Source organism: Barbatula barbatula (genome assembly GCF_947034865.1).
Source record: "Barbatula barbatula genome assembly, chromosome: 4".
NCBI lineage: Eukaryota > Metazoa > Chordata > Actinopteri > Cypriniformes > Nemacheilidae > Barbatula > Barbatula barbatula.
Genome location: NC_136768.1, coordinates 5,723,512 through 5,750,170, shown reverse-complemented (window position 1 = coordinate 5,750,170; position 26,659 = coordinate 5,723,512). Strand labels below are relative to the sequence as shown.

Sequence of the window (26,659 nt, the reverse complement as noted above, 5' to 3'; positions counted from 1 at the left end):
TGCGTGGGTTTTCATTAGTGACCTCTTACCTTTTCAGTTTAAAAAAAACTTCAATAATTGTCAAATGGTATATTTATTTGTGAGACATTTTAGCCTTCAACCCTTTTAAACCCTGCAGATATGACATTACAGTACCTGCTTAATTGTAAAATTATAATATCATGTCACGCTTTTTGTGCCTTTAATGAACCTTCCTTGACCAAGACTGTGGTTTGCGTAGAGTTGTAGAATCTGGGACATACACATGCCACAGAAATGTCATGACCTCATTATACACTTATATTTCAATCTTGTGGTGACTCTCTTATCTGTAAACTACATCAAAAAAGAGAAGCTGCATTCAAACATCACATTCCTCGGCGACAACATTACTGGCTAACACCAGTTCCCCGTTGGATACAGATTATGTCGTGGATTACAGTTCAGTGAAAGACGACGCAACAGATATCCATCTCCTAGAATGATCTAAACAGGCGTATCCGAAACACTCAAAAAGTCCAAGGGGGGGAAGCTGACGTCACCAGGAAACTCGAATACATACAAAAAGCTGAGGAGAAGAGAGAAGCCAAATCAGGGAAGAAAGGAACTAAGCAGGTTATCTGTTAGGATCTCCATTCAACAAACTATTCAACTCGTCACCTCTAGTCTAAACATGGCCGGTGCTTTGCAATATGTTTGTCTGCTCCTGACTTTTGCTGTTCCGATTCACGAGTGTGTGGCGGTGCGTCAGGATCCCAAGTGTGTCACAGGAGAACCTTGTTTTGATCTGGGCACAGTGGAGACGATGGCTAGACGGGTCAGCAAGGATCTGGTGAGTACTGTATAGTCGGATTCTAGTATTAGGCTGTGATGCTTCTTAAACTCAAATGCAGTGTTCATATCAAGTCATATGCATATAAATGCTACAACATAAAGTTGTATCCAAATCCAGGTGTTGAAATGAAGAATCAGTTTACCAAAATGCTTTTTCCGCATGAAATACCCTGGATATTTGCTAATGGTTTTCATAACCCTCTCAGATTTATGCAGATGGTGAGAACATCCTTCTAAAACACAACTCCTTCGACAAAATTCGGAAAAAGGTAAAAGACTATATATAAAAAATTATATGATGCAGTTTATATGTAGTGTATTTCGTAAAGATAATGGTGTCCGCATTACATATATAAGGGAAAAGTTTCACCGCCAAAAAAAACATTAAAATCATTACCCTCATGTTATTCCAAACCTGTACGACTATCTTCTGAAGAACACAAAGGAAGTTATGTTGGGGCATGTTGGTAGCCAAACGACACCGGCCCACATTGACTACGATTGTATGGACACAAAACTTCTGAGACATTTCTCAAAAATCTTCTTTTGAGTGCCATCAATGAAAGAGTCATAAATAGGTTATAACAGCACAAGGGTGAAATCGTGACAGGATTTTTGGGTGAAACATTCCTTAAATAATAGTCTTTATGCGTGGCCATATGCACGTATTTGTAACCTTTTAACCCTTTGTTTTGCAAGTCTTGTTTAAGGTGGCATCAGCTTGCTCAGATGTAAATTGTACTGTAACGTTCTAATTCCTTAGAAAGAGCTTCACAGCTGCGTCCTTGAGAAAATCATCGATCTCTTCGAAAATGTTCTCATAACGACGAAGGGAAAGTCATCTATGCCTCACGAAGGAGATCTGGACCACCATTTGGAGCTCATACATATTATGCATCGGCTCAGGAACTGTGTTTTTAAGGTATTGCATTGTGGTCAGCTGTGGCCTAATGGTTAGAGCGTTGGGCTTGTGATCAGAAGGTTGCCGGTTTTAATCTCAGTGCCAGCAGGTCATGACTGAAGGGCCCTTGAGCAAGGCACCTTACCCCTGATTGCTCTGCAGTAATTTGTCATTGTATAAAACTACCTGTAAGTCGCTTTGGATAAAAGTGTCTGCCAAATGGTAAAATGTAAATATTTAAAAAGTGTTGGGGATGCAGCTCATAAGATCAAAGGGCCAAAAATCAGGGACATATTTAATATTTTTGAATCATAGATGCCAATAATCCCATTATGTTTGGGTTTGAAATTTGGCTAGCATTTGGAGGCTATACCCAAGGTTGCCCCATGCTTCTTTGCCACTTTAACCAGCAGAGCTTTCTGGGTCAAAAAAAAAAACAAGCAGGTTGACCAGCTTCACATTATGCTTATCTAGTTCAGGGTAGCGAAGAATAAGCCAGATCAGGTTTAAGCGCTTTTAGTATTACTTTTGGCCTTGAGGAAACTACTAACAATTTTTTTTTGCCACAACTTCTGTTTCAGGTCAAAAAAGGATGCGATAAGCTTTATGACAACGCCTACGAGAACTCTGACATCACAAGACCCTCAAAAGTAAAGATTCAGTGTCCAAATAAAATATCCAGAATATTGTGTAAATGTTACCCTACACTATGTTACAAATTCTGTACTTTTGTCTAGAAATCAGAGGCAACTGAGGCAGCTATTGAACAGCTAAAAAAACTAAAGTATGCGAGTGATAGGGTAAGTACATTCCCTACGAAATAAAGCTTTGACCGGCCATTGAAGAATCATTAAATCTGTGTTCTCTCACTTTTTCCAACTCGACAGCTTGATGATGTAAAAATCCAGGAGAAAGTCATGGATGAGCTGAAATCCCTCCATCTCTACATGCCGGGAAAAGGCTTCCGGAAAAAGCTGAATAACTAACAGGCCTGACGTTCTGTGGATGTAGTTTTAAAACGCGTTGTCTATTTGTCATCTCTGTCATGGCTGATGTAAGACAATGATTAAGCAGGGATGCACTTGCTCAACCTTGTCCAGCCAAAGTGACAGAATTCCAGGCTGAAAAATATGGCATAACGGGTTTATGATGAGGCTTTGTAGTGCAGTTATCCTTAAATGTGTAAAGTAATTATTTTTCTAAAGTAAAGAGTATTTAAAAAGGGTAAAAGCAACATGCATAACTCTACGTACTTTCGGTGAAAGATTATGAATGTACTGCAGTAAACGCAGGTGATAAAACTAATTTAAAAAAGCTTCTTTTGTAATGTTTTATGCTACATAAACATTTGACTCCTCAGTAAAACCCTTAATAACTACGGTGTCTATTGCTTTTTTCTATACTAGCGTGTATGACATGCAAGTCCGTAGATATACGCTTACTAAAGAACATTTCTTGGGAAGGCCAAGAGGGGATGATGACGCTAGAGAGGATGATGACATGCATCATATCAAGACCACAAAAGCTAGTGCTAAATCTAACTTCACACTTTGTGCATTCGCCCTAACTGCATAAATAACATGCCAAAATCCACAATGATTCCATCAAGTTAGACTTTTAACCCAACGTACAACATGTGAAATACAAACATGTGAAAGTGCATGTGACTTATATAGCTTATATAGCACTGGCCCTGAGAACCTTGTTGTCTTTATAAAACGGTTACTGCACAATACAAGTATAAAAGCCAAAAACAATGCAACTTCCACCATGTGAAGTCATGAAAGCCTTCCTCACGCTAGAAAAAATAAGATGCGTCCGAAATCGCATTCTGAGACAGTGTGTACTTAATCTGAAAAAGCATCTACCTATCGACTTTTAAAACAGTACATAGTACATGAGCACATGGCGCATACTGAACATAGTGCATCGGCCATGTTTTATTGTCATGTGACCCATATGCTCTTTGATCTCAGATTCAGGGAATTCTATCCCTGACAGACTATAAACCGCAACAATGTCGTTTACGCTGCTAAGGGTGGTTGCTAAGGATGCGTAGTGATACAAAGTCTGTTTGCAAAAGTCGTGCCATTCGGTGGCCATGTTTGCAACGCCTCTGGGCCGCCATTTCAATATAACAAGATAACAGGCAGATATTTCTAAAACAGCAGCAAATATACGAGTTAAATAGCATTTAATGCTTAAAGCTAACATTAACTATACTGTAAGTTTGGTTTATAGAACTTGAATTGCACCCTGGCGTGCAATTCAGCCATATTGAGCTTTACATGCCTCCCCATTCATTGTTATGGCAGCGGTGCATCTTGTCAATATATTATCTCTTATACCCAACTTAATCCTTTAATTATACGTGAGATTAAAAACCAAAAAAAGGAAACTGGAAGTGCTTCTACTAAACTGATAAAAACATCAAATCACAAAGTATTTAGAAAAAACAAACCAAGATCATTTTTGCACAAATATATTGTGGTTAGCAGAAACCATGTTTGTTTTGTTTACGTATTAAAGAATGTGCTGTTAATGACGCAATGGTTGAGAAACACTGGGGTGAATTAAATACAGTTGAAAAGTAATAGAAGAGATTATATTCAGGTCAAGGTAAAATTATATTGGGTCTTTTAAATAAAAAGATATGATATCGGAGTATGAGGGTGGCGAAGCAAATGATGCACTTGTTGAAGTTTGATGATTAAATATGACCAAAAATACCCTTAAATGAAAAACGAAACTTAAGAACGTGCAAAATGACAAAGCAGGAAATCTGTGACGCATCACTTCAGTATAAAAGCGACAAAAGTGAAGCTTCACAGATTTTGATGAGATTTTTTCTAAACAGCAGAAACGCAAAACTCATGGTGAAAACATGAATGTTAAAGAAAATAAATGTGTTGAATAAATGCAAAGCAAAGCACAATGGGTTTATGCAATATTTGGGGAATGTATGACACTTTGTAGTTATTTCAAGATGTAACATTGCGAAAATGCTCGTAGGGCATCATTATTATTACATTTAGGCATTTGGCAGACGCTTTTATCTAAAGCGACTTCGCTTATTATCCTATACATTTTACATAGGTGTCTGTAATCCTCTGGGAACAAACCTTGCGTTGTTAACGCAATGCTCTTACCACTGAGCTACAGGAATTATTATGAAGGTATTAAGACATTTTTGATCATCCTCAAATACTACAAAAATGTATTTGCTAAAACTGCTTTATCTGCTTAATGTCCACATGCATGCAATGACATGGGCTGGATTTGTGATGGGTGTTGGCCGGCCTCCTCTCATGAAACGATGATGTCATTTAGAAAACCCCAGTCCCCAGTCAGTTCTGGTAAGCGTCTGCTAGTGAAACTTACGATAAACAGCAACACAGACCACAAACACGGCCGCATCTGTTGAAAGGTGGTGTTAGAGAGAGAGACTTTAGCAGCTTCACAGAACTGCTTCGCTACTTTGGTGGTGAAACGAATGCTTAAGACAAAAACAAACTTGAGAATGTGTCGAGAATCAGTTTTAAAGGTACTTTTAGCAGGAAAGGGGTTTGTTTGCAGACTCTTCGAAAGTGACAAATTAAAAGAAATTAAATCTAGCCGGATGGTGAGAAATTCTAGATCCCCATTCACCCTTTTATCACGCATTTTAGCATCAGTCATTGTAAAAAACATTTACGCTTTGACTACGCCCGACCATCTCCTATATGAAAGATATTTCGGATTGAAAATAAACGCATATCTATTTATGTGTACATGTATGCATGCATGGTGCTGTCAGCACTTTCGATCTCACTCAGGTCCTGCTTAGCATCCAAAATGCACCCATGAGCAATTTTGCATAATGTGCTTTAATGACATCAGCTATATCAAACTTGTTCCCCGAATTTAGTTTATAATGTAATGCCAATCACTGATGTTGTTGGTATCTAGGTATCATAGAGGGTATCAAGATATCTAAAAATCGAAAGCATTTTATCTAAATGTTGACTATCGTATAACATACAGCTATAAGTAAATGTGACATCACCTATATTCACACGGCCCCGGACAACACTTGGATGTGTGGACCCTCCCCTGAGCCTCCAGAGACCTAAGTGGTCTCCTTTTCATCACAAGATGACATTCCTCATTTTTCTATGGTCTTGCACGTCTTTGAAATAAGAAAGGCGAGACGTTTTGCTGATCGGGCGTGGAAGTTAGAACAAAAAGTCATGATGGTAAAACTAGATCATTAACCATAGATGCCACGCTCGTTTCTCCTCACCGCATTACCCTCCGAAATCGCGCTTCACCCACTTTTAATTCACTGCTGCGGTTTTAAGTTTCGGGGAGAATGAACAACGGCACAATGCGGAGGCTGAGGATTTCTAAAGGTCCCATTGTCAAACTCTCCAGAAATGGAGGCCCTTGGTTACTTACAGCTTTGATATTGTGTCAACTATACTGTTCTTGTGATTTGTTATCCTACAATGACATCATTAAATGACAAAGGATGATGTAGAAATGGCTAAACACTAAATACGCGAAAGACATTCCACACACCCTAAAACAAATGATGATATGATTGGCACCTCAGTGATGTCAGGACCTGGGCACCTAGTGCAAATCCATAGGTCAAATGTTGCCAGGGGTCAAATGTTGACCTCTGGCAAGCAACAAATTGCTTCGGAGATGCTATGTAACCATGGAAATACCATTATATATGTATATATATATATATATATATATATATTACACACAGATGTTCAAACACACTTCCAAAAATAGACAGACAAGTGTCATAACAAAGGGTTTTGGTTTAAAGATAGAGATCAGACACTTAAAAGCAAAATTGGTACTTATCATGAAACCAGATCAGACACAAAGGTCAAAAAACAAAGTGACATCCTCTTTTAGATCAAATCAAACGATTGTAGACACAAAGGCCAGGCATTAAACATCTTAAAAAACCACAACCTGTTACCGGTTCTTCTTCATCTCATTTAATAAGTGTATGTTTATGAACAGACAAAATAAACTTTTTTTACGTCTGAGAATAGAACAGAACCTTGAGACCCCTAAAGAAACGATCAAACTATAAAACATACAAATTATTTTGTGCCCTAACAGCATGTTTGTTATATACATTAAACACAGCATTTTCAGGATTCGTTGTTCTATCGTGCACGTTTACACAGGGTAAGCATTTATTCAACCTATATTTCAACGGCGTATTTGCATAAAAGAAAGGGCAAAAGCTATATAGTTTCCAAGAGCTGTCATTTCAGAACGTGTCACTTCCTGTGCATGCTTTGTTGCTTTGCACAATGCGTGGTTGTAAACATGAACTGTAGGAGTCAGGCCAACTATAGGCAAAAGTCTGACAAAATGATTATTCAAGCAGTCTTGTGCTCTTCAACAAACTCAACGCAATGTTAATTTCGGTTTCATAGACCATGATTTGATAACGATATGAATATAATAATGATATGCTAATGATAAAACTTGTGCCTCATGACAAGTTTTTTCCACCAATGGGCTAAACTCAGTTTGTCCATTCAAAGGGTGATGCTCAAGGACTGTCCCTAACCTGCAATGGGATTATCTTACAATCATTTCTGTCCCATTGGTAAGAAGGTCAAATAATGAAATCGTGATTGGAAAACTCAGATGAGTAAGTGACCGACCGCCCACACGTGGTGCCCCATGAACAAAAGGTATGAGATGGTTTATGAATCATATTAGTAGAAACAATAGACAAGGCCATTTGTAAATGATGGACTAAAATACAAATACCTTAACATGGAATATAGCGAACACTGAGGATGGAATATATTAATCAAAACTATGGTATACGACTTTGGAAATTCTTTGACACACTTTGTGAGCTTGTGGTTGCTCTGGACTACATTGAGGTTAATTCATGAGGTGTGGAAATAGACTTCATTGAGTAGGCCTAGTCTAGTTTATGGTTCACAAGCCAAGCTAGGACATTGTACTGAGGAGGGTCTTTCTAAAAATAAGTTTTTCTCCTCCGCATGGACCACTATAACAAGAAACAGCTCACACCGTTGAAATGACATAATGGCGCCATCTAGTGTAGAACCGTAAAAATAAACCATTTAAAACATAGGCCTATCCATTTTACGAATCTTAACGAGTTTCTGCCAATAAAAACTAATAACATCATATAGATATAAATAACCTTAAAACGCATAATATCCGATAAATTAAATGATTTGTTTTGAGAACAAAACAAAAAGACAAACAAACCTCACGCCAAGCCTCCAAATCCTAGGAACTTCTCTGTTTCTGCAAATGACATGTACTGCCAGTCCAAATGAAAACCTGGTAAAACCACATGACTGACTAATGTTTTGTGTTTCTAACCAGTTCTCCATTCTGTTTAGGGGGTAGACCACCAGGGAGAACAACTAACAAACATAAATTCAAAGCCATCTATAGTTTGATAGATGCCACATTATTGCTATCAATATCCTGTTGAAGCATTAAAAGGGAGCGCATTGTTCTAATCTAGAGATTGTATTAATTGCTTGGTATTGGTCGTTGAAGAAATAACCCGTCACAGTCCAGCATAACGTAAAGTCAGATAAAGCAATGTGCATGCATTACTGCACCGATACTCATTTTTGACTTGAAGCTGAACGTGCAGTCACTGACACCCTATGTCATCATGATATTTCTTTACTTAGCAAATAGCATCTTATGTAATTCTCAAAGTAACCGGACACCTCAAGAACTAAGCACATAGTGTGCACTTTGAAGGCCTAATGTGATGTCTTTTTGACGATGTAGCATTACCGCTCTGATATGGTGTTTAAAGCAGAAAATCGGATGAAACCGGTATAATCCTACGCTTTCAAAGACACGGATACATGTCCTGTTCTGTGGCCGTACACATAAGATCAGACTGCGCTGCTTGACGGATCTTAAAAGGACTGCAGTGGATGACGGGCATCAGAGATGGGCAAGCTCTTTATTGAGATATTTGCCACTTTCTGTTCCTTAGGAATCAAAACGTTCCACATGGAAGGTTGAGCATCAAGAAGTAATGGTGTGGAATGATAGTCTGCTGTTGTCTCGGCACAATGTTTTTGTTTAGAAAACACAGTCAATCTACTACTGGTGTTTACATTTAGTCATTTAGCAGACGCTTTTATCCAAAGCGACTTACAAAGAGTTCGGGGCGCAATAAGCAATATGTCATACAAGAGCAATAACACGATAGGTGCTAATACAAAGTTATGAGGGTTAGTGTACTTTTTTTTTAAAGAACACACAACTGTTTTAGTACATCCTGAATGAATGCATTGGATGCTTATATGCACAAAGCATGTTCTGTTTTTAGCTATGTAAACGGGAACACCTTGTATCATCCATAACCATTCCTAGTCATTTCGAGAACAAACTCTTTCACAAACACACTGTTCTATAGACTTGAGGTGCGTCCCCACAATAGACCGATTAAATGTCACACCGAACGCATAACTTTCGGTCAATTACGGGAACATATTTAATACATACAGTATATACATACTTATTCATATCCTTAATCCGACAACACAACAGATGACTTCCTATAACAACAGAAAACAAAGCAATCAGACATCCGTCTGATGCAACCTTTGATAAAGCACTTCTCAATTTACAGAAAAAGAGACCTTTACATTTTATCTACAGTAATTCCCCGGGAATTGAAAGGATCATTTGAGTTCATAACTGCATTATAACTGACACGCTCATATAAGTACATCCTATGTGCTTACTGTGTAATTAATAGGTACCAGCTCCGAACCTAATCCTAAACCTAACCCGTATTAAAGTGATGGTCATCATCTCTTGTCAAACTTCCAGTGTCATGTATAAGCAGGGCTGGGAAGGTTATTTTTCAAATGTTTTTCACTGCAGATTACAAAATACATGCTTTAAAAAGTTATCTGTAACGTATTTATTTGTTTGCACAAGTTTTTTTGAAAATTTAGAAAAAAGTCAGAAATGTGAGACAAAAAGTTGCGATTACCTAAAAATGACTCAAACGAGAAACTCACAAACATATTACACAATTCAGAACAGTACTAAATAATATAAGCATGCAGTTTCTATGAACCCAGAGCACTAGGGGTGTGAGTAAAACTGTATTTTAGGATGCTTTACATGATAGTTTACATGATGGTTACAGTTTATATTAACGTTTTAATAAAATAAAGGAAATTACAATTCCAAGTAATCACTTTAGTAACATAAAAGTATGTTTAGATTACAAATTTGATTCCCACCCATTTAAAAGTAACGAAATATAGTTCCTCAAATTGTGCGTTTTATTTACATTACTAAGGTACATGCATTTCGTTACTCCCCAGCCCTGCGTAGAACCCATCAATGGGATACTTCATTTTCATTTAGGGGGCCGATTTAGACAGACAAAGAGACTTCATTAAGTTTCTCAACTGGACCTCTCTCTGTCTCGATCACGATTCAAAAATATGGGTAATGTGATCGCCATATCTCACGCATAACAAAAGACAAATTAGTCATCTGGAGACAGCTGCGAGACAAGTACAAACAAACAAGTGTCTGTTACCGTAGTCCAAAATGACACGTTATAAACTACATGTTCATTCTTTGTGGACTTTTAAACACAGTTTCAAAAAGAACTGTGTGAAAGCCGTTTCCTCATTGCATAAAATTATACCACAGCCCTCTAAATAATAGATTTTTGTCAGATCCATTAGAACAAAGCCTAACGTATCATTTGCAGTAAAGAAAGACATGTATAAAATGTACATCTCCTTTTGGTTACACGGTTCACATCAACAGCATTGATCAATTTGATGTTAATCTAAACTAATTGTAGATCATATGGACCTTAATAGTAAACATGTACATAACAGATTACAGTAAGGCATAATCCACCGGCACAATTGAGACACAATAATGGTTTAATTTAGTCAAATATATATAAAAACTGAAATTAACATTAATATTTCACATTATTGACTATTTTCCACACACCAGACAGAGTCTCTCTGCTGTCTGAATCAACCTAAACATTGACTTTATAGACCCCTTCGCAAGAGGTAAACACTGGTCCCGAAGCACTGACGGAAGTTTTTATTTATTTTTTGAATCTCACATACATAATCATTTTTTTAAATAAATTTTTATTATGTTAACATTTCTGTTATTTCTTTTTTGTTCAACCATTGTGTAGTGTTAAAACATTTTTACAGAAAGGTCTTCTGGACCAGATCAGCGTTGTTCAAGTAAAGAACTTTTAAAATGATTCAATTATTGAAAAATATTGGATTATGCATATTGTGATATGCACATTAGCGATATTTCAATCATTTCTATATATTGTGCAGCCCTAGTCATGGGTTTTCATTTTGAGACAAATATTAATCTCTCTTTTAAGAACCTTTTTTATAATCTACTGGGACTGCAATTAAAACAAAAAGCAAGTAGGTATTCGCTTTCACCTGCATTTCAGCCTGGAGGCCGATAATCTTCTGCGGGCGATGTATACAAGATATGAAATTATTCATAAAGAGCTTCAGTTCTTTACTTCATGCTGGTCACTAGATGTCAGCAGCGACAGAGAAACCCAAAGGTCTGTCAAAGCACATGAGCGGTATCACACATGAGATTGGATGTGTATAGAAAATAGTTTCCTTTTTGACCTTTAAGACAAACTTAAACAAGAAAATATGAAAAAAGAGAATATAAAAAAAGCTCAGTCACGAAGCCAAACACATTGTCCAGGCAACATGACAGACACATCAGCTTCACATAAAATAGATTACATGTGATACCTTCCCTGAAAGCTGCTGTCATTTTCTTTCCAACTGATGAGTGTGAGAAAAATATCACATGACTGAAAAAATATTATGTTCAATATTATGTTTCAAAGCGCTGAGACGTGCACTCGATTCTGATATGCTGTATACGTGAGCGACGCGAGCTAAAATGTCACATTACATCCGGCACGCAGGATATGAGGCACCGTCATCCGGCCATGTAACCGGGTGGTGAACATGAGCTTTGGCATAAGCTAGGCCCGTTTATTGACTGGCAGCTCCCGGCCTGTGCAATCGCCGGATGTGTGACCTGCACGGAGCCAAGAGCTGAGCCTCCGCGACCACAATCACGCGAGGACCACAGACAAGCTTGCCTTTCAAAACAACCTGCTGAAATACCATCCCGTGGAAACCTTCTTTACTCTTTAGCCTGTGTTTACAAGCGGTGCACCAATGCTGGAAATCCCTAGGTTTTTCAATCAAAGACCGTTAAAAGTGAACAAAGCTGTTACTCTATCCCTGCCAGAGTGCAGGTTAAATGAGTTACTGGCTCAAGTGTCTCCAACATGCCGTTGGAAGAGAGAAAACATCATTGTTGCTCATTTTCAGATGACTTAACATTTGTTCCCCTGCAGAGGAGCCATGAGAAACCAGAGACGAGTAACCGTTACGTAAAGACAAAGATCGTCCCCTCATCACGACTACCAGACAAAGTATTGCTGAAATGACCATTAGAGGTTCAGAAAGACATTTAGTTACAAATACGATGCTCAGGTTGGCTGAGACGTTATGATAAACAAAGAAAATATGAAGGTCTTAAAATAATAACTCACCCAAATATAGAAATCACCCCTTTGTCATTTCAAACCTGTATGACTTTCTTCCCCAGAACAAAAAATATATTTTAAAAAATGTTGTTTACTGGCCCCCATTCACTTCTATTGTTCGGACACAAAACCAATACAAGTGAATGGGGACTAGTGCTCTTGGTTTCCAATTTCTTCAAAAATTATTTTATGTCCTGCAGAAGAAAAAGTCACAGAGAATTTGTATTTTTGGATAAAATACCAAAATTAGCATTTTTTATATTCAACAATAAACCATGTTTCTAAATAACACATTCACAACAGTTATCAGAAAATTTGCAATGAAGACTTTTGAGTGAATGAGAGGGTGTGGTCTAAATGATCCCAGCGCAACACCCGCTCACATCTTCAGGTCTGTAGTTGTTGTGTCTCATGTTCAAGTGAGCCGACTGCCTATAGATGATTGTAACTGAAACCTACGGGGACGTGGAGCGACGCAGAAAGTGCTCGAGCAATGGAGCCCCAAAACAAGCTGCATCTGTTCCAGTCGTGCACCAGAGGCCGACCTTTGATGGAAACATGGCTATTCCTGAGCAGGAACGGGGAACAGGCTTTATATTTAGGCTGGTGTCATGGAATCTTCTTACTGACAGATGTGTAAAAAATGTTAAAAGGGGGTTAAAAGTCTCACAAGGCCTCTTACAATAGCAAGCGGACAGCAAGAAGTTCAGGGTCCTCGTGGAAGTCTCTCGAGGCGAAGAGTTTTACATATAGCTTTACAATAGTGCTTTACTTTGCAAGCGCTCATTCGGTTTATGTCCCTAACTTTATTCATTTAAGATCTCTAGCGATATGTTTAGTTCACTCAAAAATGACAATTCTTTCATCAGCTACTTGGCCTCATGTCATTCCAAACCTGACTTTCTTTCTTCTGCAGAACACAAAAGATGATATTTTGAAGAAAGTTGGTAACCGAACAAAATCGACACCCATTTGACTTCCATTGTATGGACACAAAATCACAGAGACATTTCTCAAAATATCTTAGTTGTACATAAGACAGACAAGGGTGAATTAATGACAGAAATTTTATTTTGACAGAAATTTTTGTCCCTTTTAAAGAATAGCAAAAAGTTCAGAAGTCACAGAATAAATTGATCAAAATAAAGAAAGTCATAACATACGCTCAGAGGGGCAGAGGGCATTTGGGCACTGGCAGACGGGGCAATCTTTAATGCAGCCAATTAGGTCACCTGACATTTAAGAGCCCTCTTAACCGACCTGCCAGATCTAGGTCACAGGGTCTCTCATATAAGACCAAGGGCCACTTTTGGGCCGGTGTGCAATGCATTATGGGAATTTTGCAATAGAGTCAACGCTGGCCACCTGCAGTGTGATGTAGACAGAAGCTCAGAGACACATGCCGGGAGTTAGCAAGAGACCCTGTAAGTTTCCATCAGCAGTCAGCTGGAGGATAGAATCCATCTACTGCTCCAATGCTTTAAATTCACACATGACCAGGCTCAAACTGAATCTGTCTACAGATTCACACAGAATTCATGATTCAATTTCACACTGGTTTATATAGTTCTACATACTTCCTACCCCATAATATATGTCATATATGTTTTTGCTGGTTTATTATGATTTTAACCACCAATAACAGTGAAGCACTGTCATCTTTCAGAAACACGATTTACTAAATATAAATCTATTCCCAATCCCAAAATCTGTGATTGTGGGTGAAGTGTGAACATTTTACAGAACTTCAATTCTGACCCTGTCGGTCATATAATCTCATAAATTATGGGGCTTTAAGCCTGAATATATGATAGATTTCTAGATTGTCATTTGTAATATGATACTAATATTATTCTGCACAAAAATAATTTTTATTTTGCAATGGCCCTACTCGGCCAATAATAAATATATCAAGGTCATATCTTTACAGACAAATCTTGCCGTCTGTGTTTTGAAATTGCAGGTTTGTACAGTATTTGTAAATGACTTCAAACTTCAAAACTGTACCCAAAATTTTACCTTTACATTCTTTTTATATTTTTATAATAAGTATAATAAGCTTGTGAATTGTGGTCAGTTCTGAAATTGGTCAATAACTGATTTTAGGTCATTTTAAACCCCCGACAAATGACAGACTGCCCCTTTAACCTAAATTCAATGACATACTTTAATGTTATGATGGACTTTGAACGAAGATCAATGCACGTGTATCATATTTTCTTTAGATGGCCAGCTAATGAACAATGGCCTCGAAACACAACACGGCCCTACGGTTTCCAAACACCATCCTTGTGCAACAGGCAGTGTGTGAAGCAGGAATGCAGCCAGGCCCCATCGGAGTCCAAAATAGGCCCGCTCTAAGATGCGCTTATTGATTCCTGCAAGCACAAGGGATCCAACCCTTTCGGGGCAAAAGAAAATATCCCTCACGCATGCCTGCTAAGAGTCGCATGGGGACAGCGGCACCTGTGCATGTTTGCCGAGCAGGGATTTGGTTTGTTAGGTTTCTGAACTGTACTCAAATCCCTCAGACAGACCAGTAGTGTCATGTTTCTGTTCCAGCGAGCGCATGAATGTCATGCCCCTGGTCAGACGGTCGAACCTGTTGAACCCTCATAGACAGACATGAGGCATCCGCGGACCAAATTAAGAGGGTGGACGGAATGACCCTGTGCTTGGCTCCGCTAATTCTTGTTGTTTGGCCGTAGAGAGCTTTGATTTGAAACCGATCCATTTTAACATTGATGTAAAGGTCTTAAACTGACATTCTCATATTTATATAGAGCGATTCTGTACGAATGCTTGTCGCATCAAATGCTTGGAAACACAACTCGCAACAGAGCAAATCCTACATTTACAAATCTAAAGGACGCAAAGCTGAATTTTGGAAATCTATGCATGTTGACCAAACTATGTATATTATTAAATGACAGATTAAATCTAAAGGTAAAATGCAATGGGCGATTTGTCGAACCGCGTACGGCGGCTTCAAATCAATAAGGCTCCAAGACCGCGTGTAGTTTTAAATACAGTCTCACATATGGTATTCAATGCTTTACAAGAGGGTTAAACTAAAGCTGTTTACAGTATGTGTCACGGAGAGAACAAGTTAAGAATATTCTTGTGGAACAAATAAGGTGACAGAGGGTCACAAACGTGCCAGAGTTTGAATATCTTGTGTCTTGCAGGGTGGTTGTGCCATAGGTCAAAAGAACAAGAGATTAAAGGTGAGGTTGTAGACTTCGGGTAAAACGTGAGTTACTCTCAGCTGAGTGCCAAAAATAAACTGTCAGCGAAAATGGGTTCTGTGCCTGCTTTTACAATTCGGTACCAATATAAAGACCGTATTGAATCAGCTGTATGCAAAAATGGTGAACTTCAGATTGCAAATACCCTTTGAGGTAAGAGAAAAGATGTCAATGATATATCCACATTGTTATAAAATATGAATTTTTTAATCAATTAGTTTACCGATTTTCAAGCTGACGGGTTACATGAAACAACAAATCCATATATATAAAAAGTAATGCACCAGAGCGAAACGGAGAACTCTTTGGATAAAAACATCAGCCAAATGCATAAATGCAAACAATTAATATCTCTGCTTTTCTAACCCCTTTCTCCACTGTGTGGCCCTCACTTGGAGTGACCTCAGACCTCTCTCTGGGAGCACCAGAGGGGCAAGAGGCGGTCAGCGGCCGGCAGACGTGGCATTATTCTGACTATGCATCAAGCCGGGTTAAATATAACCATACTGTGCTATCCTGGGAGGAGATCTTTTTCTAGTAATCCCTGTGTTGAAACCTGATGCCACATCACGGATTGACAGCAGAGGTCTCGGTGTGCAAGACTGACCTATGTGGGCCGAGGTCGATGCAAATATTACCTTCAATGGCTATTTTACCTGCATCTCTTCATCGCCACCTGTAGAATGAAATACAACAAATTATGATAAAGGTAAATAATGAAATGATACGGCCATACCTGTGACATGTATATCTTGACACATGTTCTTCGCACCCTTCATCACTCATGACAAACAGTAAGACACCCCAAGGTCAGCATGGTGCCTGCTCAACCAAATATAGGCCAACGCTTATTGGAGGAGACCGAGGCGATGTTTAACATACCGTACAAGACGATGTATGCAATGCTGTACATGTTCTGGCATGAAGCATGGTTTATACACAACGGACAGAGATATGAGCTCATCTTCTTTCATTCCGGTATTCATTACACAAGGTCTTGGTTTTCATAACACACCCCCGTTCAGACCTTGTTTCATCCATCTTCAATTTAACAAATGCAATATGATGAGCCTACTGTCGATTAGAATAGAGATGATTTGTTGTCTTAAGCCTGTCTAGTCCAGTCTACTTATTTTAGGTCATGGTCTAGTCTTTGTGATGCTGAGATACCGACAGGGCTGGGGAGTTACGAAATGCATGTAACTTGGTATTACTCAAACACAAAATTTCAGTAACTATAATCAAATTGCAAAGTGTACAACTTTAATTATGATGTTTTTCATTACATAGATGTCCTCGATGGTCCTCGAAGTCACTGATGCCCCCTTCCTTACATCGAAGATGTTTGTTTACTCGAAAGTAAAACATGGATTCAAAATGTTTACAGGCCGCGACACTGAACAATCTTTTAATTTGGTCTGCTGGTCTACACGACACGTTCTATATAAAATACAACACGAGACACAAATTAGAGTCCTTGCCACCGACATGATGTATGTGACAACCTCTTATTACACAGATAACTTATCTGCTGTTAGTGGTTTCTCGAAGATATGACAAATGGGAAGTTGAGCCAGCAAGGACTTCCACACTATAGAGCAGTAACGCGATCCTTTCTTACTCCCACCCCAACCAATATATCCTCCTAGATTGGCCCTGTAAAGTGATCTGGGACAGATGCTACATAGATCACGTGCAAAACTGACAGCCATCAACAGAATGATGATGCCGTAGCAGGTTCACAGAAAAATGAGCGTCCTAGGAAAACAGAGCGTCACATTTTTTCAAGTTATAAATGGGCGTGAGAGGTACGCCGATGCTGTGGCATTCCAAAGATCTACAAACAGTGATGTCATCATTTTTGGTTTACACGTCGATCGCATAACTTGATCATTTTAGTAAAATATAGGCCTTATCGCTTCTCATTTACCATATTTTTTTACGGTTTCAAACGATGCACGTTTGCACATCGCATTATTTCTAACGTGTCTGAAATAAACCAAGTCATCCTGTACCTGCTTAAACGCCGGATTATCAGATTAGCCCAATGCGCAATACCTTACTTTGATTCTACAATCACACCTTAGAAGAGCTCAGAGAGGGGACATGACAGGAATCTTTCTTCTAAAGAAACATCATACAGAAAAGCCTTATAGACATCAATCATGATAAAATAAACCTGTTGAACATTATCAGAGAGATGAGCGTCCATGCGCAAATGTGTTTAGCCTTGCAATTGCAATACTGCTGTTTTCAGTGGAACATGATAGCAAGATATCATGACCGGCACGGCTTATTTTATCCGATGATCTGAACACCACAATTAACAAACGGTTATTATATTAAATATATAAAAGTCCTCTACCATTTCTAGTTTATAAAATCATCAACGTGTATACTAGAAATTATAAACTAGAAATCCATTATTTGATAAAATATGATTTTTATGAAAGCTAATAGGTGTATTGACAGTAATCGCAAGTAGCTAAACATTTTAAATTGCTTTCATTTGGCAAGGCTTTATTTTCATGATTACCCTTAAAAATATATACTTCAAGTTGATTTTCACATACCCAAGTAAAGATCAAAAACATACTTTATGTACTGTACTAAATATGCTAATATGAATGTAGTTGTATACTTATTAGTATTTAGTATAGTGCTTGGGTCTAAATGGGTCCACGTTTTAGTTTATAAAAGTGTACCATTAAACGTAATTTAAGTGTAACAGTAGTAAACGTTAGTATAGAACTAGTTTTTGTGTTTGTACTGCAACTATGCTACAACTTATAGGTATAGGAGGTTGTAGCACCTTTCAAGTAAATATGAAAACTATGAAATGGTCCAAATGTATAAGATATTAACATCGTAGTTTACTTTATTATTTGTGCACTTCGTATAATGGGACCAGGCATTTCAATAAAAAAGGCAGACAAGTGATGTCAATATATCCAAGTATAGCCCAATTGTACTTAGTATGTATAGTATACTGAACTGTACTTTTGAAAGTATATTTCTGAGAAGTACTCTCAAAGAAGAACCTATACGTTTTTATTTAGGACACACTGATAGCACACTTGAATAAATCATTTTGTAAGAGAATTAACATGTTAACTCATTATCACTATACTTACGGACTCGTGACTCCTAAGAAACTACTTCAAAATACTTCAGAAAAGACACTTCAGGAAAAACGTCTTGGGGAAAACACCAGCGTGAATGTACGGTTCACTGGACTGCATTATCGATGATGTTACATAATACCAATTATATAAGACTTTACAAATGTTATGTCCATTTGTAAAATCCATCGCCCTTCGACCTTTCACACACCGATGCTGTGCCGCAATCTGTTGACCTTTCTGCACAAGCCTGATGGTCTCTATTCCGGCACTGTATCTTTGCCTTATACGCTTTGACACAAATGTACAATTTACAGCCCTGGTTCTAATTGTGTAATGGAGTCACATTTCCCCAGAGAACGACGAGCTAGTAGAACCATGCCAATAATATCTACACCCGCTAAAACACAAGAAGCAATGAAAGACATATTGTGTGGGTGAAAAACTACGTGTGCCTCTCTGGGTACACTTGACCTGTGCATACTCCCCGAGTGTCCAGATTATCAATTGCGAATATGCGACAAACAAAATTGAAGGTATACTAGTTGCCACGTGGAGTCTTGTGACCCGCGAAAAAGTGTTGCTGGTGTAAAGTAATTTGAAGTATCAACATAGATCTTAACTTGATGATACAATTCTCGCTATGATATAGCGTAAAGCCAAGCTTTCATAGTGCATAGGCTCCGCTCGCCTCATTTTCTCGGCAGGCTCAGGGTTCGACAGGAAAAGCTTTCATCCCTGCCTGACAGCTGCCAGTTAAGAGGCTTCAGAGCCGTCCACCCCACCGTTGCTCCCTGAGGGACCTGCAGACAAAGGCAAACAGTGATAAGGTGACCAGCTGCACGAATAACCTGCCCCTGCTGTGGCGAGAGCAAAGATTTATGGGTGATGAAATTCAAATTTCTAACTCTGCCAATGGCCTAAATAGGAACGGGCAAAGGAAACTTAAACCCCGGGCTCCATGGTGCGTGCCATGTGCAAATATATCATAAAGTTCACTCCCCTATATAGACGCCGATAGCCAGTCCCGGGGAATAGAGGCTATTTCAAAAGCTGATAATTAACGCTGACACCTGGACCTCTGGTGGCGAGTCTCTCAGAGATTGAAGCACACGTCTTTTAAAGATCCAGCAAGCAAAGAGCGACGTGTAATAAAAATTACAATTATAAAAGCCTGTAACCAACCAAGAGATTACATTTAAATTGGCTGTAAAAACGCATTCAGTAATGTGCTATTATATCATATATAGGCCTTGATGACCTGATACATGAGTCAAAGAAGGATACGTACAATAAAGATGGCAATTTATATTTCCTGCCGATTTGCAATCTATTGGGAATAATACTTGCATGAAATGAATTTAAACCATGTTTTTACCCACAATAACAATTTAAGATTGAAATAAAAATAACGCAAGGTGTAAATGACAAAAGCAGATGTGCAAATAAGCTGACTTTAGCAAAACTGGATGGGCTTTATATCATTGTGAATATTAATTGAACCTTTCTTGAAAATATCGCCACAGCATACAGCTCCACAAGAACTAGCTGGAGACTCTGGATCACAGTTTGCATTGTGGCATCAATATAATAGCGGAACAACATACACAAAGGAAAAACAAGACGGGACAAAAACAACAAAACAGGACAGGTTAAGAAAAGACAAAACCATTTTTCTGATCAGATGGACAAATCATTGTTAATCTGGTTGGACCAGTGTCAGTCAGGCCTTTTTTGGGGGTCGCACCCTTGGTGCCGTATGTTCCAGAAATGAAACATTGCAGTCCAAGCAAGCATGTAACTAGTTTCTGAAAAGTGAAACCAGTTTATGGTGGCACTTCAATCACAATTACGATTTTCAGACCCAACAAGAATTGCGGTTGTTCCAAAAAGACCAAATAGTTTGGGGTAAAGTGCACTATTAACAGCCCACAACAACCCTGAAGAAATACAATTCACCTGTGACTACACCGGAGAAACCATATTGAAAAGGCAAGGGCCGGAAGGACAGAGGCAGGGCATTACAGCCACTGATAATGTGTTTGTTGGCCATCGAAACCTCAGTGAAATTAGGCTTCGCTGACTCAAGTGTTTTGCTGAGACGGCTGATTCATTAGCATTCTCCAGTTTCAATATCCACTTCAAAATCCAATAAACCTCAGCAAACACACTCACTTTTCATGGCGAGAGCATTACTACGATCCAGTAAATGGCTGTGCAGTCTCTCTTCTAAGCCATTAACAGCTATCTGTGCGCTAGTTCGGGTTAGTAAGAGGCACGGGTGTTTCACAGAGAAGAACACTCAGTCCTTGTAGTCGTAGTGTACTAAATATTTTTCACAGGGCTCATTTTCTTCCTTAATACAATAAAATCAATAATATATTAAATGAAATTATTTTGTAATGGTCTGAATTTGCTATTTATAGGTATGTGTTTAGGTACATTTTTGTTTCATTCTGTGAACTACCAACACTTTTTCTCCCCAATTTCAAATAAATATATTGTTTCTATTTACCTTTTTTGCAGAAAAGGAAAACTGTAAAAACAGATCAAAATAACAGAAAGGATGCTCTGTATTTTTTCGACTTCAACTTCTGCAAAGAAAACAAGTTTATCTTAATTTTGAAGGTATACAACAGTAGTAATTGTATATGACTGTATTTTAAATGTGATAACATTGATTTTTCACAGATTTCGTGCCGTTAGTCTTTCACGTTGCTGTTGGATGACTTTTGAATTTCAACGAAAAAAAAATCAAAGTCACAAAGACAACATTTTGCTGAACTAAGACTATATATAAAGGGGTCATGCGGTGTAGCGCCTTTGTACAGAGACAGCTGCATGCTGTCCTGCAAGAACAGGTAAACACTAATTTGATTTAAAATCTACTGTGCCTGACGGGCTGGCCGAGTGTGGAAGAATGTAAATCCCGGAATGCTTGCGAGCGTGCAACCCGAACCTCGCTCGCAGCGAGTCCAGCCCCACAGGACTATTAAGAGAATTGCACAACACATGCCTGCACACAGCTGATCGCTCGCAAAGTGAACACGTAGTAGCTGCACCAATCTGAGCTACCTCATAGCATTACAACCTTAGTTCTATGTGCTTAAACCAATCCCTGCGGCCGTTGGCTCAAGATGGGCTGTGAACTTTTACCTGCTCATTTACAGTACTTCATTTCAATTTCAATACCGATTCATTGTCTTAGCTGTGGCTTTGACAAAAAGAAAGAGACGACTAACCACACAATGATGAAAACAATTATCATCCGTTTTTTTTTAGATCTAAAACATAAAATGAAATATATATTCATGGATTCATTAGGTTACTTGTGTCTACCAAGCAAATCTTGATCAACATCAATACACTCGCCCATAGTTTCAAATATCTGTCAAGTCAGCAGTAATGGTGATTCAATGACCGCTCTTACTTGCTTTCAGTCTTCTCTTACTTTCTACTTTCACAGTCTTAGTTTGCAATGCAAACAGATTCAACGAGAAGTAAAGTGTATTAAATATCAAATTGGGCACACAGAAAGTCAAAATGTCAAAGGAAGATTGAACATCTCCGAAATGACAAATGGGTAAGTAAATGTCAGAATTTTCATTTTCGGGCAATCTATCACTTTAAACAAATTTTACTTTGCCGTTTTAATAGCCATCGCATTGCCTGAAGTTAACTACCACTTTAAAGAACACTCGCTATCCCAGCATGCCCTGTGACAGGTCAAGATGTATGCAGGCACTATTACCCCTGACAAAAAGCTTTTCTTCGGCCCTCCCAGGGATTCTGATTGCCGAAAATAGCTCTGCACCGAACTTGACTGCTTTAACAGTTCTACGACAGTCCTCCTTTCTCAGTCTATCACATTCCTAATATGGCGAGTGAGGTGGTCCGAGCTGCCAGCGTTCTCCATTACTATGCATGGGAGTTCATTAGTCCTGTCACCGCTAGTCATTCAGATTGAATGCACGTAATCCGGAAAAACAAAACATTTCATAGCTAAAAAATGATGTGACCTATTACAAATATTTGTGCGAGACAAAGCCAATGACAACTTGAATTGGCACATGAGCTCGGCCCTCAAAATTAGGTGCCGTGTCTAGACAATGCAATCGTCATTCATCAAAATGACGGGATGCAATGTAATTTTAATAACTGGATTTTCACGGACTCAAACACATACATTAAAGTATGCTTATAATCCAGGGAAGTACCAGGATGGTGTGCAACCCTTTTGAAATGCGGTTAAACTGGTTCTAGTGAAACTTGAAAAAGTACTGTACGCTTGAGAAACAACTTGAAGAGAAACAAAATTTCAGAAGAAAATACAACCAAAACACCAAGGTAGTTGAACATATAGGAATGCAGACGCACAAAGAAATTTGAATTCTTCCAGTAAGTTCTCGATAGCACACCCTGACATCACTGACGACAAAGCCTGGTGAGAAAGATTAGCCGCTGTTGCTTACTGCATGCCAAAAAAATCGAAAAGGGCAAATTAGGGTGTTAACCTACTTAAAAATGTCCTCTGTGCTGTAAGATACACTGAAACCTAAAAGGAATATGACTGTTAAACAAGTAGTATGGAAGGATTAGACGGAAATCAGGAAAAAATAATAACTATGTGACTTCATGGCATCAGACTCTGACAAAGCAGTCTGTGCATGTGGTGCCTAAAACGTATTTCGTACAATATTTCAGCCGGTGCCGTATATGCGGGTGGTTTCTTGAATGGCACTCGAAAGCTTTTAAAGCAAGAATCCCTGTTTACCCAGTAACGCTCGGCTTGTAGACGCAAAACATTGTCATATTGTCCGTTTAAAACGAGAACCAAGGGTAATATCAGATGCCATCAAGGAGAAAGCCTAAGAATCCTCGTGCCCAAAAGGGCAAAGAGCCACTTGGCTGGCAGTGTGAACAGCATAAAAACTACTAAAGGACGAGTGTCCACCTCCCAGTCCGGACAAGGTCAGCAAGTTATGAGATTTCTTATGAGACAAACTAGATTAAAAGTGACTTCAAACATGGTTGTCTTCTTGCAAAGACAATACAGTGATGAATCTCAGCATTGTTGGGAAACAACACTTCTAGTGAATATGTTTATGTAATGCAAACAAACAGCAAAGCGAATGGTATAATTTGTTGGCAACGTAGAAAGGTGAGGCGTGCGGCACCTAACAAGAACGACGTGATCTGGAATTTCAGGTTATTTTTGAACATTAGAAAGCCTGAAAATTAGTCAATGAAGGGGAAGACTGAGAATAGAGGATACAATGTCTCAGGTTTTTGGAGTGTTTATAGTAGCTTTACAGATAGTTTGGTACAAGGAAATTATGCAGAAATATAACAAAACATATATCTTAGCTACTATATCTTATGCATTTCTGATTTCGCAACTACAAACTCAATTGCCAGCATCTGAATGTAGCACCAATGCTTTGCAAGAACTCTTTTAAAATGCAATTTTTCTACAATAGATCAGTCACAAAAACATTTGTAGACCCAATGCCCTCCTGTCTTACAAGAAATGTATTTCATGAGTCATTCACCTGGCCAGAAAAAAAACAGAACATTTGCTTTTCGTCACAGCGATGGTGAAGTCTTTGTCCAGCAGTGCTGGCCTATGAATGGAGTGCTGGGAGACCCCGGTGCCTGAGCTGAACAATACAACCGAACAAAGTCGTATATCAGGAATAAAACAAATTCTATTTACGTCCTTCATTTAGGAAAAACAGCAACACGACATCCCGCTCAAGCCCACCGCACCACATACTCTCAGCGCTCTGCATTCACAACACTGAATTCACCACGGACAAAGCGTTTACATCGATGCCAGGACTTCCTCCTGTGAAACACCTTTATTAAAATCGGTGAGGGAGGTAGAGAACTGCTCACACTCAAACCAGCGTTAGCGTCTTATCCTTACAACTGGCTGTTGGTAAATAACCAATTTGCAACACATCATGCAAATTTAAGACGTCAAAGAATATTTGAGGATTTCCAGATGTTTACCACCTCAAATGAAACTCTACCCTGCCAATGACTCACTCATAGTGAGAGTAGCGCTGGCATACACGCTTGCTCATGTTATTATTTTACTTGCCTCAGGACTCCAGAGCAATTGCTGAAATGCATAGTCAATGGGTGGTCCAACCTCTTATAAGTGGGGGCTACTGAATTTCCTGTAAATAATAAAGGCCCCACGTGTTGTGCGAGAAAAACAATCTTGAAAAAAAAGAACAAATCCACACACTAGTCGAATCTTTGTCACATTTACGCCAAACAAAATCTATTTGAACCAAATGTTTATCAGTAGCACAGACAGTGCATGTATGAGTGTGTGCGCATGTTGTCTTTATGGCAAATCTCAAAGCAGAGTTCAGAACTAACAACACATGACATCAGTCAAAATGCACGAAAAAGCATGAAAGCGCTCTTTGGAAGCTGAAGCTGGAGGAAACCAAAGCCTTGCATATTGCATTTTATTATTATTACGAAATGATAAAAGATGGCAATGCCTCACTACGTAGCTCGGATTTTCTATCCAGAAGCTTTATGAGTCATTTTTCATTTAGTCATTTAGCAGACGCTTTTATCCAAAGCGACTTACAGATGATGAAACATTGGAAGCAATTATAACAACATAGGCAACAAAATGCATAAGTGCATCAAAACTAGTCCATTAAAGCCTAGTATACAAAGCTAAGAATAGTGAGGTTAGTACAATTTTATTTTATTTTTTATAAATGACAGTTTTTCCTCTTTTGGGCGAATATACAAAAAAAAGTGAGACATTGCATAACTTTCTGAGCTGGAAACCTGTGCACCTGAATGTGAACCAGGACTTATTAATTATTACGTAAGCCTTTGAAGGACTCTTCCTCTGACAGCAAACTACAATTGTCTCCTTTCATTGACAGAACAGGTTAAACCAGCACCTGACTCAAAGGGAACAGCTGACTCCCACGATTGCATAATGACATTCACATATTCTCCCGAGTAACAGTTATTATTCTTCATAAGCACATCATGATATAAAACGTTTTAATCCATCCCATATAAAGCACACAAGCTTCATAAGCAAGAGTAGATGTAAGCAGATGCTGCTTACCTCTGTTTCACAATAATTTTTCAAGCATCTCTTCTCCACAGTCTTGGCTTTTTAGTTCTAACACCATTTTAAGTAGTCACCTAGAACAGGGCTTATCGACACCGGTCCAACCCTATTCAAACACACCCGAACCAGCTAACCAACCAAGGACTTTTAAAAATTACAGGCAGGTGTGTTTGATTAGGATTGGATCTAAAATCAGGCCGGTTTCCCCGTAAAATGACATGACTCGCTGGTTTACCACCATAGTATGATGCATCGTTGGGGAAATTAACAATGTTGTTACGACTGTTTCCCGAAACCAAGTTGGTTCAGCAATCTAGTTGATGACACCAAACAGGTGGTGGAGTAATGACATCTAATAAATACGTTCAGATCGAATTAATGTCAAATTCTTGCTGTTAGTAACATACATTTGGACTTTTGTTATTCTTTTTTGTTATCTGTTGTTTTATTTCATGATGTATACTTCATCTATAAGTGTCCTCCGCCCAGGGATTCGCATAGGGTCATAGCACGCAGGTCATACGCATGCATGGATGGGAGATGAACATGAGAGTCTGTTATCGGAAAGGATGTTTCCAAATGCACCAAAAGGATGAAGAACGCTTGAGTGAGGAAACACATTTTAAACGGACAGTCTTCCCAAAAATAAAAAATTCTATAATTTACTCACCCTTGAGATGTACCCAATCTGTATACATTTCTTTGTTCTGATTAAACTAGAGAAAGATATTTGGAAGATACTTGTAACCAAACAGGTCTTTGCCACAAATGACTACCATAGTAGGAAAAACCGCTTGAAACATTTCGTTGTCC

At 38.6% G+C, this 26,659-nt stretch overlaps 2 protein-coding genes across 2 annotated transcripts in view; one reads left to right on the top strand and one right to left on the bottom strand.

Annotated features, from left to right (window-relative positions):
• Positions 1–25,964, bottom strand: part of calua (calumenin a) — a 71,450-nt gene extending 45,486 nt beyond the window's left edge. Inside the window, exon 1 of the mRNA XM_079454310.1 lies at positions 25,841–25,964. The gene's annotated coding sequence lies outside the window, so the exon portion shown is untranslated. The remainder of the gene's footprint in view (positions 1–25,840) is intronic.
• Positions 350–3,091, top strand: LOC306892921 (uncharacterized protein). The gene is made up of 6 exons (XM_079454315.1): positions 350–811; positions 1,020–1,082; positions 1,577–1,735; positions 2,296–2,364; positions 2,452–2,514; positions 2,602–3,091. Exons 1-6 carry the CDS (start codon positions 653–655, stop codon positions 2,698–2,700), a joined length of 612 nt encoding a protein of 203 aa, XP_079310441.1. The 5' UTR covers positions 350–652; the 3' UTR covers positions 2,701–3,091.
• Positions 25,965–26,659: the final 695 nt, after the last annotated feature.